This window comes from Sphaeramia orbicularis, chromosome 3 (genome assembly GCF_902148855.1).
Source record: "Sphaeramia orbicularis chromosome 3, fSphaOr1.1, whole genome shotgun sequence".
Lineage (NCBI taxonomy): Eukaryota > Metazoa > Chordata > Actinopteri > Kurtiformes > Apogonidae > Sphaeramia > Sphaeramia orbicularis.
The window spans coordinates 52,200,899-52,216,029 of NC_043959.1; the positions used below are offsets into that span (position 1 = coordinate 52,200,899).

At 35.1% G+C, this 15,131-nt stretch overlaps 1 protein-coding gene across 1 annotated transcript; it reads right to left on the reverse strand.

Annotated features, from left to right (window-relative positions):
• Positions 1 to 494: 494 nt before the first annotated feature.
• LOC115417109 (trace amine-associated receptor 13c) lies at positions 495 to 14,045 on the reverse strand. The gene is made up of 4 exons (XM_030131093.1): positions 13,832 to 14,045; positions 10,670 to 10,735; positions 3,087 to 3,443; positions 495 to 2,347 (listed from the first exon to the last, which is right to left on the reverse strand). Exons 3-4 carry the CDS (start codon positions 3,358 to 3,360, stop codon positions 1,458 to 1,460), a joined length of 1,164 nt encoding a protein of 387 aa, XP_029986953.1. The 5' UTR covers positions 3,361 to 3,443; positions 10,670 to 10,735; positions 13,832 to 14,045; the 3' UTR covers positions 495 to 1,457.
• Between the last annotated feature and the right edge of the window lie 1,086 nt (positions 14,046 to 15,131).

The window sequence follows — 15,131 nt, forward strand, 5'->3', positions numbered from 1 at the left end:
ACTGAAAAAATGCAATATAAAGAAGACAATATTACAATAAATGGTGTTTAATCACTTAAGAAAGATTAAATATTGAGGAAAATTTATTTGGGGAATGCCACAAAAGTAGCTCTGGGTTTTTATGGGTTAATGTTGGCTGTTTATCAGACAACTAAACTTGACTAATTTCCAAAGTCAATTTATGTGTTTTCAACTTTTCCTGTTATAGACAACTGCTGAAATATTTTCACTGATGTGAGGAAACTACGTATAGAATATATTTAGTCATAAAATAGTGTAAACAACTCAAAATAAATTAATAACATGGTGTCTCTATTCTGCCAGTTTTTTTCTTTTTAAGCACCGCTGCCTGATCCCTGTCAATCATGCCATTGTTACATAAATGACAGTATTATCCCAGAAAAAAAAAAAAGAAACAAGCCTCATGAATCTCACTATATATCATATTATGCTTTCAAATTGTACAAAACAGAATTCCAAACAATACACAAGTCTTTGCTGACACACTGATGAAATATTTTTATTTTACAAATACCCTGAAAAGATAGGCCTGCACAGTATAAGGGTCTACAATTATTATGATGTGTTTTATGCTTAATCTCTGTAGGTAACATCCCATTCATTAAGTCTGTACTGATACTGATAAATATACAAATCATTCTTGAGTTCACATAGGCTTTGACAAAAATAATATATATATGTATTTTATAAAATGCTAAAAATGAAAATTGTACAAAATTAACATTGTCCGACACATGTTTCAATGTAAATGACTTACATGGTAACTGATAAAGTGCATATATGGTACTTGAGGCAGATTATTATTACAACTGATTGAAATTGGGTGTCAAATGTGACGCCACAGAATTAATTCTATGGTATAAACTATTCCTTTAAGTTAAACCTTAGTTATCCAATGAAGAGGCTGTATTATGATAACATATACATAACAAATACACATAAAAACCCACAACTGACAAAAAAACCAAAACTTAACTCTGTGGTTATTGAGGGTGTGCAGCTCCTGAAGTTACTAAAATACCCCAAAATGCTTTAGAGCCTCAGAAAGTAGGTTTAATATAATGACCTTTCAAATCAGAATAGAGTTTAGAGGACAGGATGTGTATTATTGTGGCAGTACAGTAGCTACATTAGCCTGAAGATACAGACAATCACTTATGTCTTTTAACTCAAGACCTACAGTATGCGTGTTTGGCCCATCCTGGAAACTGTATTGTCATGCCATGCATAGATATACATTTACTTTCCATACACAATAAACAGTTGTGAGTTGAGGTCAAAAGCTAAATATGAGCTGGGTTCATTTACCATTCACAATTGTCAATTACAGAGTTTGGAGATCACCTTTATTGGTCATTTTACACTGTTGAACTCATCTTACTTGACTACAGTTATATAACACATACTTGTTGCTTTTGAATGAATTCATTTATCCCTCAGGTCTTCTCGCCATGTGGAGGGGACTGGTCTCGCTGAAAAAGCAGGGTCACACCCTTCCTGAAGCGGTGGTCCCTGACACTATAGATGATGACATTGCAACAACTGTTTCCTGCCAGGATCCAGAAGGCAAAGAAGGAAAAGTTACACCAAGTATATCCCACCACATTCCCGAGCACAAACACTGCAATAGGAGAGAAGGATGCTGTGAAGGCAAATGTTAATATGCCAATTGTCTTGGCGGCTTTAATGTCTGAAAAAGAGGGCCTGTGAGGACACCCCCCGCCTGCCCCACCTTCACTCAAACTACCCTCTGAGAGCAGTTTGCGTTTTCGTGAGTACTGTCGGATGCTAGTGAACGACATGATATTGACTGCTAATGTGCCCCCGAGAAGTGTGAAGTCAAATGCTGGAAATAACAGCAGAATGTTGGCATCAGATGGCAGCTGGTTCCCGTACAACAGTGGGGTGTAGTTACACATACGGCTGCACTCATTGTACTCCAACGTAAAGTTACTGCTGAAGATGAGTGGTGCCAGAGCCAACAGGAAGCTGGCAGCCCAGGAGAGCAGGATGAGGAGCAGAGTTCGCCTCCGTGTCACCAAGGCATCTTTGTGGAGCGGCCTAAGGATGGCCACGCTTCGCTCCACCGTCATAAGAAAGATGGTGCTGATGGAGACAAAGGTGCATCCAGCGAACACAGGCCCTATCAGCATGCAGGGCTGCCAAGGACTCACTAGTCCGCCGAGGGAGGAAGAGGCGGCAGGAGGACTAGAACTGCCCTGATACCAAACTGGAGGAGCGCTGGTTACCATCAGCGAGATCTCAGTGTAGACGGAGAATGGGACCACCAGGACCCCGACCATCATGTCCGCTATGGCCAGAGACACTGCCGGAGAGAAGAACAGCAGCTGAAGACATGGGTTCATGCTGTGTTTACTGCAGGTTTTTTGGTCATTAAAGTACAGCTTATTTTTTTCATGCTGATTTTTTTTTTTTTTACTGTACTGAATTATAGGTTTAGTATGAAATATTTAGTGCCATCTAGTGCTGAAGCTGTAGTTTGCTACTTCTACAAAACAGAGGAAGTCTGCTCTGAACTACTACAGAAAGATGGTGGTATGGTGATAACGTACCACTTCTACTGATATTAACAGCTCATTCTAAAGTAATTCTTATTTTTAGGTAATTAAACTGTAATGTATAACACAAGTGTGAATATTCCATTACTGTTTTAATATATTCCTATCTGTTACACATTGAACCGTAAACAAGCGTTAAGTGCTATGTGTAGAAATATACAATTTTAAGTGAACTTCTTCAAAATAGAACTCTACTCATATCCTGTAATTCAATTATGATGAACATCAATTAGCTTCAATGCCACCTTGCTGTAAAGCCTCAGCAGGTATTTGGTTTGCTGAATATGAGAAATGATTTTATTTCAGAAAATATGTTGAATACAAAATTCACTGTTTAATCCACTTCAGTTTACAGTACGATAATATGATCTAATAATTAAAGGAACATAATACTACTTATTAACACCATTAAGTCCATACATTTATTCATTTATTGATCTTTAACTTGATGACAGTTTTGGTGTTTAAGCTATGAACAGTATTTACCTTTTAAGTATCCCTGTGGCGTTCTAGACTGCCTAGTTTGCACAAAGACAGTTAGTGTGACCACATTGCCAACCACGATGGCAAAGGCCAGGCTGACCATGAACACCACGGCAAAGGTACGATTGAGAAAGCCACAGCAGCAGAGTGTACAGAGAGGGGGCAGTGACCCCAGTGCTGTCTGAGCAGGTGAGGTCTGGTTGTATGGACAGTCTGTAGTCGCCGGCAGAACTGCTGTACTCCCAGGGACGCTGACGTTGAGAAGAAGAGCAGTCATGGCACAGAGTAGACTTGTTTATCCCTTTAGTTGAGTTGAAGTAAGGCCTCTCAGGAAACCATGTCCTGGTCTGAGAAACTATTCTGTAAAAAAAAAAAAAAAAAAAAAAAAAACAGCCAAAAAAAAATCAGCTGTCTTTTATCTCAGCCATATAAGTTATACGTTTCCTCAATGTATCCTCATGCAATCACTCCCAATAATGTGTAATAATAATGCAAAATGGGAATTATGTGCAGTAAATCATGCAATAATCTTCTGTTCTGCAATAACAATACAATATTTATTGAAAAGTTGTCAAAATATCAATGCACTTTTTTATATAAACTTGAGTTAATAGACATACAGGGTGGGGAAGCAAAATTTACGATGAACATTTAGTTGTTTTTTCTCAGCAGGCACTACGTCAATTGTTTTGAAACCAAACATATATTGATGTCATAATCATACCTAACACTATTATCCATACCTTTTCAGAAACTTTTGCCCATATGAGTATTCAGGAAAGCAAACGTCAAAGAGTGTGTGATTTGCTGAATGCACTCGTCACACCAAAGGAGATTTCAAAAATAGTTGGGAGTGTCCATAAAGACTGTTTATAATGGAAAGAAGAGAATGACTATGAGCAAAACTATTACGAGAAAGTCTGGAAGATACTATTAAAGAAGAATGGGAGAAGTTGTCACCCGAATATTTGAGGAACACTTGCGCAGGTTTCAGGAAGCGTGTGAAGGCAGTTATTGAGAAAGAAGGAGGACACATAGAATAAAAACATTTTCTATTATGTCAATTTTCTTGTGGCAAATAAATTCTTATGACTTTCAATAAACTAATTGGTCATACACTGTCTTTCAATCCCTGCCTCAAAATATTGTAAATTTTGCTTCCCCACCCTGTACATACTTTTTTCATAGGAAATGCATACTGTTAATGTTGTACATACATTGTACATCTACTCATATTTTTATTTTTATTCTACTTAGTTCTATTCTATCTGTGCTATCTTAATTTAGTTTGTAAAATTTTCTATTCTATTTGCTTATCTTATTTTCAGTTTTGTAATTTTATATTCACTCTATTCTTATTTTCTGACATTTTGTTTTGTTTTGTTTTAATATTGTTGCACTGACTGGACTAGCACTCCTATTTTCATTATACACACAATGACAATAAAAGCTATTCTAAAATTCTAAATTCTACAGTAAAACATTCATACTACCAAAGTCTAGGTGTAAATCTACTCAAGTGAGGCAATAAAAATATGAAGTCATCTGGTACTCTTAAATTGTGTGAGTATCTGTATGTTGTGTACAATGTAGCATAAATATATAAAGTGTTTTATTTGTCTGTTGAGTGAGTACACTGGATTGTACTGTTTTATGTGAGCTATGTTGTTTTATTGAAGATGGATGAAGATGGAATTAAACTTTGGCTATAATCTTGCGTATTGGTACATATTGGGTTTATTAATGTGCATGGTCCCTTTGAAAAAAAACAAAAAAAAAAAACTTCAAACTTCAAACAAACTGGTCCTTTTGATGCCCTTATGGAAAAAAGTTGGTAGTTTTAGTTGGTAGTATGTAGTCATGAGACAGGGCAAAGGAGGTTCTCCAGTTTGAGACAAATAAGAACAGCAGACTGTGAAGACATGAGTTATTTTAGTCGTGCATGATACAGGGAAATGAAGTGCAATGACATTGTTCATTATTAAAGTAGTTATATGACTTGATAGACTTGTGATAGATAAAGTCAGTCTTGCAATACTGATGTGTTGATGACAGTTATATCCACAGGTCTAGAAGGGCAGGCAAGGTTATGAAAATAAATATTCTAATAATGTACAAAGGAATCCAGTTAATGAGAGGAATAAAAATTTAGCCTCCTCCCTTAAACTTATATTTCCATTTAGGAAAGTGTAGCAGAATCTTGTGAGGAGCGCTGCAACACTGTTTGAGGCATAGAGGATGAGACACATTTTTTCTGCCGTTATGATAGTGAAAAAACGTTAAAAGACAATATTACTGTCTAAAACTCCTGGTGAAGGTCACATATGTAATAATAATAAGTAATCGATAATGTGAATCATACATAGCTGTGGATAAAAAATACTGCGTTATGTCACAGCGTGTCTCATTGCATGGGTGGAGAGTTTGAATGGATTGTGTTTCTCTGGTGTCAGAGCCTGGTTCTGCTGGAGCCCCACAGATCAAAACACAGACATACTGATGTATGTTCCCTTCACACTTATCTGGTGCAATTGGGCACAAATCTATGAATTGGACAAAATAATTCACTTTAATGGTCGTCATTGTCTGGAGGGACCTGAACAACTGCAAGCAGCTTTATAGTTTTTTTTGTTTGTTTGTTTGTTTTTTATATAGGTGTTATTGTCATGAAATGGACAGAGTATACTTTTGTTTTTTTTGTTTTTTTACATAGGTATTTGTTATAAATTGGATATAGTTTAATTTTGATAAGTATATTACTGCTAAGAAACGGACAGTTTATTTTTTTGTGTGTGCATGGAACAGATTACTTTTGTTTTTGATATGCGTATTATTGTCATGAAAAGAACACAGTTTATTTTTGTTTTTTATATGTGTATTATTGTTATGAAATGGACAGAGTTAATTTTTGTTTTTGATATGTGTATTATTGTTATGAAATGGACAGAATTTATTTTTGTTTGTTTTTTTAACATATGTTGTTATGAAAAGGACAAAGTTAATTTTGGTTTTTAATATGTGTATTATTGTTATGAAAAGGACAGAGTTTATTTTGTTTTTTATATGTGTATTATTGTTATGAAATGGACAGAGTTTATTTTTGTTTTTTAATGTGTATTATTGTTATGAAAAGGACAGAGTTTATTTTTGTTTTTTAATATGCGTATTATTGTTATGAAAAGGACAGAGTTTATTTGGTTTTGATATGTGTATTATTGTCATGAAAAGGACAGAGTTTATTTTGTTTTTGATATGTGTATTATTGATATGAAATGGACAGAGTTTATTTTTATTTTTTAATATGTGTATTATTGTTATGAAAAGGACAGAGTTTATTTTTGTTTTTTAATATGTGTATTATTGTTATGAAAAGGACAGAGTTTATTTTTGTTTTTGATATGTGTATTATTGTTATGAAAAGGACAGAGTTTATTTTTGTTTTTTAATATGTGTATTATTGTTATGAAAAGGACAGAGTTTATTTTTGCTTTTCACATGTGTATTATTGTTATGAAATGGACAGAGTTATTTTTAGTTTTTAATATGTGTATTATTGTTATGAAATGGACAGAATTTATTTTTGTTTTTTCTTTTAAATATGTGTTGTTGTTGTTGTTGTTGTTGTTGTTGTTGTTGTTGTTGTTGTTGTTATGAAAAGGACAAAGTTAATTTTTGTTTTTGATATGTGTATTATTGTTATGAAATGGACAGAGTTTATTTTTGTTTTTTAATGTGTATTATTGTTATGAAATGGACAGAGTTTATTTTTGTTTTTTAATATGTGTATTATTGTTATGAAAAGGACAGAGTTTATTTTTGTTTTTGATATGTGTATTATTGTTATGAAAAGGACAGAGTTTATTTTTGTTTTTTAATATGTGTATTATTGTTATGAAAAGGACAGAGTTTATTTTTGTTTTTGATATGTGCACTATTACTGCAATGAAAAGGACAGAGTTTGCTTTAATGTGAAATGCTGCTGCAAAATGGATGATCTATCCTTGATCTATCCATGTATTTTGTGTAATTTAGGGTAGGTTGAAGGATGGGGTAAGGGGGTGGAGATTATAAATTAAACTCTATCCCGCTCCTTTTTGAATGTTGGACTTTCTTTTATATAATCCTTTTGTTGTTTGGTTTTAATGCAAATTCGAAATAAATAAATAAACCAACAAAACAATATTACGGAAAACAAATTAAGTTTATGTTCCCACCAGTAAATCCAGACTGAATTTTTAAAGATATGAGTCATATTATCTATATAACAAGTGAACATGGGAAAGTTTTGAAGCACCCAGTACCAGTGGTTATTACATTTCTGTTTTTGTCTCCTGTCAGAAACAGCATAAAATTTGAATAAAGATGAGAAAAGACAGTCACTGTAACTGGATTTTACTGTGTATTATCTGTTTCCCAACAATCCCCATCACTAAACACTGTGGAACATTTCTTCTATTTTATTTTCATTTAACCATTTTCATTCATCAGGGCAAATTTCCAGAACAAATTTTAGAACCAAAAACCATGTAAAGATCTATTTATGTAAATAAGTGTTAAGTTTATGGTGCTGCTTTCTCGTAGATAAATGTTTTTTTAAATTCCAAATTTTTTATTTTTTATTTTTTGTGGCAGTATAGACTTGTTTTTGTTTAGTTTGTTTGTTTGTTTGTTTGTTTTTTTAACTCTGTTTGCAGTAGTTACATGCTGTTCTTGTGGCCAAATGCTGTTGGGAGCACCTCGATGCTGTCAGTGCCCATGCAGAAACCCAGTACCAAACGTCTCTCTCAGCTGACAACTAAATACACAGCTACTTCAATCATTTATGCTGTTCAGTGGGCTGGAGAACAGGAACGTACACGCATCCAAGAAAACAAAGGGTAACAGGAATGGACAAACTAGACCAAAGCAAAACCAAACAAAATCCCATGTTCTCACTCTAGCTTCAGCCCCGGAGTTAAAGCCAAAGACGCATTGCAGCTGTGAGACTGAATCCCCTCTGCCACTGCCAGAAGCAAATAAACCTCAGACTAATGATTTTATAGGGGAAGTGCTGCTCTTGACAAACAACATATTGTAATTTTTAAACAAATTTTTTTGTTTTTTTATGTGGCGCCTTCTTCATTGTCTGTATCATGTTCTCCAGCTTTCACAAGGACATGTGTTCATTATCTATGTCTATGCTCATCAGTATTCCTCCATGGATGAGAACATGCGTCTTGTCGACAGACTTGGAAAGGCCACCTGATTGCCTGATTGATATTATTGTTTGTGTTCTTTGAACGGTTTGCATGTTATTTGCATGGTCATTATACAAACATTCAAAAGAGCACCATAGGAGATGATATGCATCTTTGCAATTTTTTTCTATTTTTTCCCTAAAGGCAGTCCAATGCTTTGCAGTGTATTAGTCATGTATTTGTGCTAACATGCTATTTTTGTCTTGCATCCTGTCAGACCAGTGATTGCTGACCTCGACTATAAAATGTAAAGTGTTATTTCCATTCAGTGTCTTTTACTTATAATTAATGATCATTTAAAGCAGTGTTTTTCAACCTTGGGGTTGGGACCCCATGTGGGGTCGCCTGGAATTCAAATGGAGTCGCCTGAAATTTCTAGTAATTGATAAAAAATTAAAACTTACAAATAAAAATGTACATTATATAGCCTAAATGTTGCCGAAAAATTAACATTTATTTGCAACATATTATAGCAAACTATTACACGATCAAAAACAAATTAATTTTAGCAAATAAAATGTCTCCGTTTTGAATGTCTGGGGTCACCTGAAATTTCTAATAATTTATTTTACAAAAAAAGTAAAAATTAAACTTATTTATAAAAATTCACATTATATAGTCTAAATGTGTCTAAAATTAACGTTTATTTGCAGCATATTATAACAAACTATTACATGATCCAAAAAAATTTAATCTTAGTCAAAAAAAAGTCTGTTTTGAATGTCTGCGGTCACCTGAAATTTCTAATAATTTATAAAAAAAAATTTTAAATTAAAACTTTACATTACATAGCCTAAATGTTGCCTAAAATTAACCTTTTTTTTGCAACATATTACTGCAAACTATTACATATATTTTAGCAAATAAAATGTCTCTGTTTTGAATGTCTGGGGTCACCTGAAATTTCTAATAATTTATTTTTTAAAAAATTAAAATTTAAAACTTACAAATAAAAATTTACATTATATAGTCTAAATGTGTCTAAAATTAACGTTTATTTGCAACATAGTGTAACAAACTATTGCATGATCAAAAACAAATGAATTTTAGCCCCCCAAAAATATCTCTGTTTTGAATGTCTGCGGTCACCTGAAATTTGTCGTGTTAAAATGGGGTCATGAGTCAAAAAAGGCTGGGAACCACTGATTTAAAGACAGGTGAAAAATAATGTCTAATTCAACAAGGCCTTTCTATCCTTGCCTCTGTTGTGCAGTTAAATCCGACTCTTTATCACCCTATCATCGACTACATTCAAAGGAGGCTTTCACTTTCAGGTGTGCTACAATGGAATCATTGGAATGGTCCTTTTATGAAACTTTGCTCAAATATCCATGTCGATGGAAAATGTTTTAGTATGTCACCACCATGGGCTGTGAACTCCAGCCATTCTAACCAAACATGACCCTTCATTTGTTTAACCCTTTCATGCATAGTGGTCACTACAGTGGACAACTGATCAAAGGTGTTTTCTTGTACATTTATGGATTTGTTGTTTTGTGCATCATCCCATACACTGCAATTCATACCATTACTGTAACTTTGCTCTTCTAGATAAACCTGATCTGCAGTAACATGTTTGAGTGTAAAAAATTGATAATTGTTACTGGACTGAAATAAACACTTTTGTTTTGTTTGTTTTTTAAAACAAAAGTTGCTTGTTTTTTTTTTTGGTTTTTTTTGGCATATTATCAGCATGCAAGTATGTTAAAATGTGAGAAAACATCAGGTTAGCAGCATTAAAAATGTTTTTACTTCATAGTTTTCACATAGTATATCTGTAAATACATGTTTCTTTGCTTCTAAAATTAAACATATGGTGTCCAGCTGAGTGAACATTTTTGTAACTCCATGAAAAATAGATTAATAAAAAATCAATTGATATTTGATTTGATATTTTTTTCATGCCTAAAGAAGCATAAACTAGGAATACACTCCAGAAAAAAAAAAAATCTTGATTAAAGTTCTCATAATTCATGCATGAAAGGGTTAATGTTGCTGATAGGTTCAGTTGAGTTGAGGACTGTAGCATATAATTAACATAATTTGTGGAATCCTTGCATTTCTAAAGGAGAAAGTGTTGTCCTGGGAGAGACCCGTCCCATCAAGTTTTTGCAGAATTTGACACCTGCTTGTGACTTCAATATGGCGCAGAAAGGTCATGTTTAAGTCATACAGTACAGTGTATATTCAGCACCACTGACTTACACAGTGGGTGGTGTTTTTACAGCTTAAGGCAATAATTTTGACATAATTACTGAATATTAGAAATCATCCGGTAATAATAAACAAAAGAAAATGTATTTTGGGGGAAGAAGGAGGATGAACCTCATTAAGGGGTTTTGCCTTTACCTTGAGTGAAGAAGACAGGCGGAAGTCTTCCCTGTGGCAAGTCCTCAGGCGTAGTGAGACAAGCAGCTGACAGCAAAGAAAGCACGCACACACACAAACATGTACAGAAACACAGTCACAACGTTAGAGGGAAATATTATCCGCATCTTAACAATCCGAATAAAATGATAGATGTACCTGTGCTTTGGAAAAGGAGAAAAAAGAAATCCATTAACTACAGTATGTTCAATTAATTTCAATTAAAAATGCACATTGCAGTTGATCCATTGGTGTGTATTTCTGCATGTTTGTGTAGCTTTAATACACATTTTCACCACATTAATTTATAACCCTGAAGACCATTGTAGTTGTCATGATGTAAAGAAAAAATAATCACTTTCAGGCAGAAGGACTGAGAGCATTTAGCCCATTTTATGTCCACCAAGGACATTATTCAGTCACATTTTTCTGTCTTTGAGCAGGAAAAATTGTGCGCAGATTTTCACAGAATGTAGTAGAAGAGTAGGGCATTGGCCAAGGTTGAATACTTTAAACCTTAGAGGAAGATCCATGGAAAAGGGAAGAATTCACAATTTTTTTCTGTTTCTTTAAAACTGAAGAGTACCAAATTCTAATAAAAGTTAGTTAAATCACCCGCTGTTACTAAATGATAAAAAGGAGGAAAACACAGGTCATGTAAGGTTGGTCAGGCTGTTTGTCATTATTAGAATATATTTGATTATTATTACTAGGAGGGCATTATTTGATTATTACTGAACTATTCACCCCAGCAGAAGTGTGTGCGCTTTGAATGCTCTTCCAGTTTCTACATTTTATTCACATTAAAACAAGCTCAAGATAATAAAAGCATTCATTCAGGCTTGTGTTGTTGAGTTACTTCTGTTGAATATGATCAGTTTCAACCATGAAGAGATAATGGTCTAACAAGGTCTCAGTTTGCAGTCGACTGATTCATCACTTGCGAAGGTTTAAAAGGACATGTACCTCTGTTGTAATTCAGCCTCAGAGTAGAAAAGAATCAAATTAAGACACACACTGAAAACAGTGTATAAATATGTGTGTGCAGTCACTTACGGTTTTTCTTCTGACTAATCTCCTCATTAAGAATCAGTGTCACTTTGGAACAAACAAAACCGAGGATTATTTCCAGATGGATACCACAGAAACATGTTCCTTATTTGGTCTTTGGATTTTTCTGAACACATGTCTATTGCATGAGGATTTCTCTGTCGTTCCATTTTTTTCTCATACTGAAGGGAAGGCTTCTTCATAAGGATTTTATAAAGGACTGATGCATATTCAAGCATATTTTGTGATGTTAAGACTTACAAAAGAAGCTCGTCACTGATCTTGCAAATACTGCCATCTATTGTTGATGTGCAGATCATGTGGAACCTCTTTAAAGATGCCTCCAGTTCATTACTTCCGCCAGGAGGTATTGTGATCGCTTTGCTTTGTGTGCGTGTGTACGTGCATGTCTGTTTGTTTGTTAGCAAGATAACTCAAAAGTTATGGACGGATTTTCATGAAATGTTCATGAAATTTTGATACCGGCACAAGGAAGAAATGATTAAATTTTGGTGGTGATCAGGGGTGGGGGGGCCCACGGAGGGGCCCCACTGATTGGCCTTGGTGGAGGTCTGTGCTCTCCGAGTCCTTTTCTTGTTGTTTATGGTGCTGTGTTTAGGTTGCAGATGCATACAGTGAATTTATTTTGACATGGCTGTGTCTCTGAGTGACAGTTCGGGCATATGTAGGTGGACTGGGGGGGTTTGGTCCGGCCTCTCAGGCCAGGTCACCCGATGCACAGAAGGGTCACATGCAGAAATAATGGACAGGCCTGTTTTGATGCTTGAGGCTCACTGCCACAGCACATGAACAGAATGACGACTCTCTCCTCACATCTTGGCCTGTCATCCTGTCTGTGTTTGTTTCCCTCGTGCTTGTCACAGAAGTGCAAGCAACACATTTTGTATACATTCCCATACAAGTACAAGTATAGTAACCATCATTTGATTTGTGCTACAAAAGTTAGATTTTTATGTTTAGCTTTTGATGATGGCTTACCACACAACACCACTGCCCTGCAAAACGCTTCCATGTAGCACCCTGCTCTGTATTAAATAATTCAATTCACCCGCACTATTTAATAAACTATTAAATAAAAATCTGTTTTTATGCAAAGAAAGAGTCAGTTATTCAAAATGTTTTGAAGTTTTTCTGAATTGATTTGGTTACTCACATGAATAAGTCTGTTTATACATTGCTATATGCAAGACTCAGCTCTTTTTAGGAAATCAAATGAATATTATTTAATGCAAAATTAATGCAATATCCCCTAAAGTGATGATGAGAAATGTATATTTTCTTGCCTAAATTACATTCTGATAAAGGTTTTCACCTCACTGTGCTTTAGCAAAACAATATTAATCTCACATTTATGAGTACTAAAGATTATTATTAGTAGTAGTAGTAGTGTTATTATTAGAGTATTAAAACATGTCATTCTTAAGGCTCCATTCATCAGCGTGAAAGTTATTTCAGTGATCATTTGTGCTTTATCTGAGTAAAACCCAGTGCCTCATTCCACAGACAAATGTGCAGATAAAAGACTTTAAAAAGTGATGCTGTCTCGCTGCTGTATTATGAAGCACTTTTTCTGTCATGGTTGGAAAAATTCTTGATATATGAAAGCTGTGAAAAGTGCATATCATGAAAAAAAAAAAAAAAAATACAGCATCACCATAGTAGCTACAACACGCAGAATCACTTTGCAACAGATTGAATAATACACATATATGGAACACTCAATACACGCAACACTGATATTTATTTGGTATCTTAATCGTATCGTTTATAAGTGTCTTTTAATGAATCACCTAATGTTGTAAAAATGTTATGAACTGCAGAATGAAGTAAGGTATGAATTCCAAACTGGCAAAATTAATCTCGTATGAAACCAAATATCAATGAATGACAAATATTAATTAGTAATTGTACCTGTTTTTAGATGTGTTAAAGATTAAAAACTATATATTGGCATGCAAATTAATCTTAATATATGAAACGCACAAAAAAAAAAAAGAAAAAAAGAAAAAAATGCTAAAGTCCAAAATATCTTCAATAGTATAATATTTAAATGAATCTTAATCTTCATCTTACCAGCATTTTGACTGCTACGGATCATGGAGCAGTGATGGAGTAAAGCGCAACAATCCAGAGTTAAAGCGTAGACTCTGCTGAAGTAAAATCCAGTTAAAGATACTCCGGTGGTCCTGGCATTGTACATTCTCTTGAGAAACTCACATAAAGCATGAAGCCCTGTGTCTCTGTGATTCAGCCTCCTCCTCCTCCTCTCTCTCGCTTTGTGGAGCGCTCAACCTCCAGTCTCTGATTCACATAAACTCCCCCTCCCCTTTTATCACATGCACACACTTCCCCTAGAGCTTCAAGGTAAAGTCTGCGGCAGTGTTTTACTCCACTCCTTTCTTGGTCTATCCTCCCACGTCTGTCCTCTGATGTGCCTCTCCCTCATGCCCTCCCCTCTCTAATCTTGTCCCCTTGTTCTTCACTCGCTCCAGCATCTCTCATACCTCCTATTTTACCCCCTTCATCACCTTTTGTCACTGCTTTCACTGCTTTTGTTCGCATGCTTCATCATAATCAAACCTAATTCTTCATGTGCTCTTTTGTCTTTTGTTCTCTTTGTTGTATACTCTCAGTATTTTTCCGCCTATCCTTCACATCCTCTTAACTGCTCTCAATATTCTTCAGTTTCCATGCCTTGCATCCCTAGAGAGACAAAAGGAGTAAAGACGGAACAGATCAGAAACCTAGTCAAACAGAGATAGAGCTGGTAATAAGAAGTGACCTGGTCGCACTGTTAGAGAGGATACAACACTGATTCTCTTTTGGGAATTTGTCTTGCTTTTCCCTGATGGCCTCTGTTCATTTGTGCTGCTTTGATCCAGTCTGCCGTACGGGTTACAGCCCATCTTCTTTGTTTCCTCTAGGGAGCAGAAACTACAGCATTCAAGTCAAACCCCTGCCCTGAGGAATGATTGAAAACACTGGACAACGCACTGTGGGACATGTTGCACAGTGTGATGCCCTACTACACATTACCTCTGTTCACCGAATCTCAAAGACAGACATGAGAGACAGTGAACATGGAATGTAGATTGAAGCTTATAGCCTTAATGCTCCAGAAATGTTGATGAGGCCAGAGATTCGAGGAGAATAAGCACAGACATATGTACACACTGATAAGTGTTATGTAACCTATCCCCTGGGCTGTTATAAACTAGCCAAATAAATAACTGTAGGACGCATTGTTTTATTGAGTTATATAGGGTTCTAGCGCGTTGACCCGTGGGGAACCACAGCTTCTAGATGTGGAAAAATAATAAACTTAGCTTTGATACAGTTCATTCTTTTACTTTCTTGGTAAATTCCACTGGCA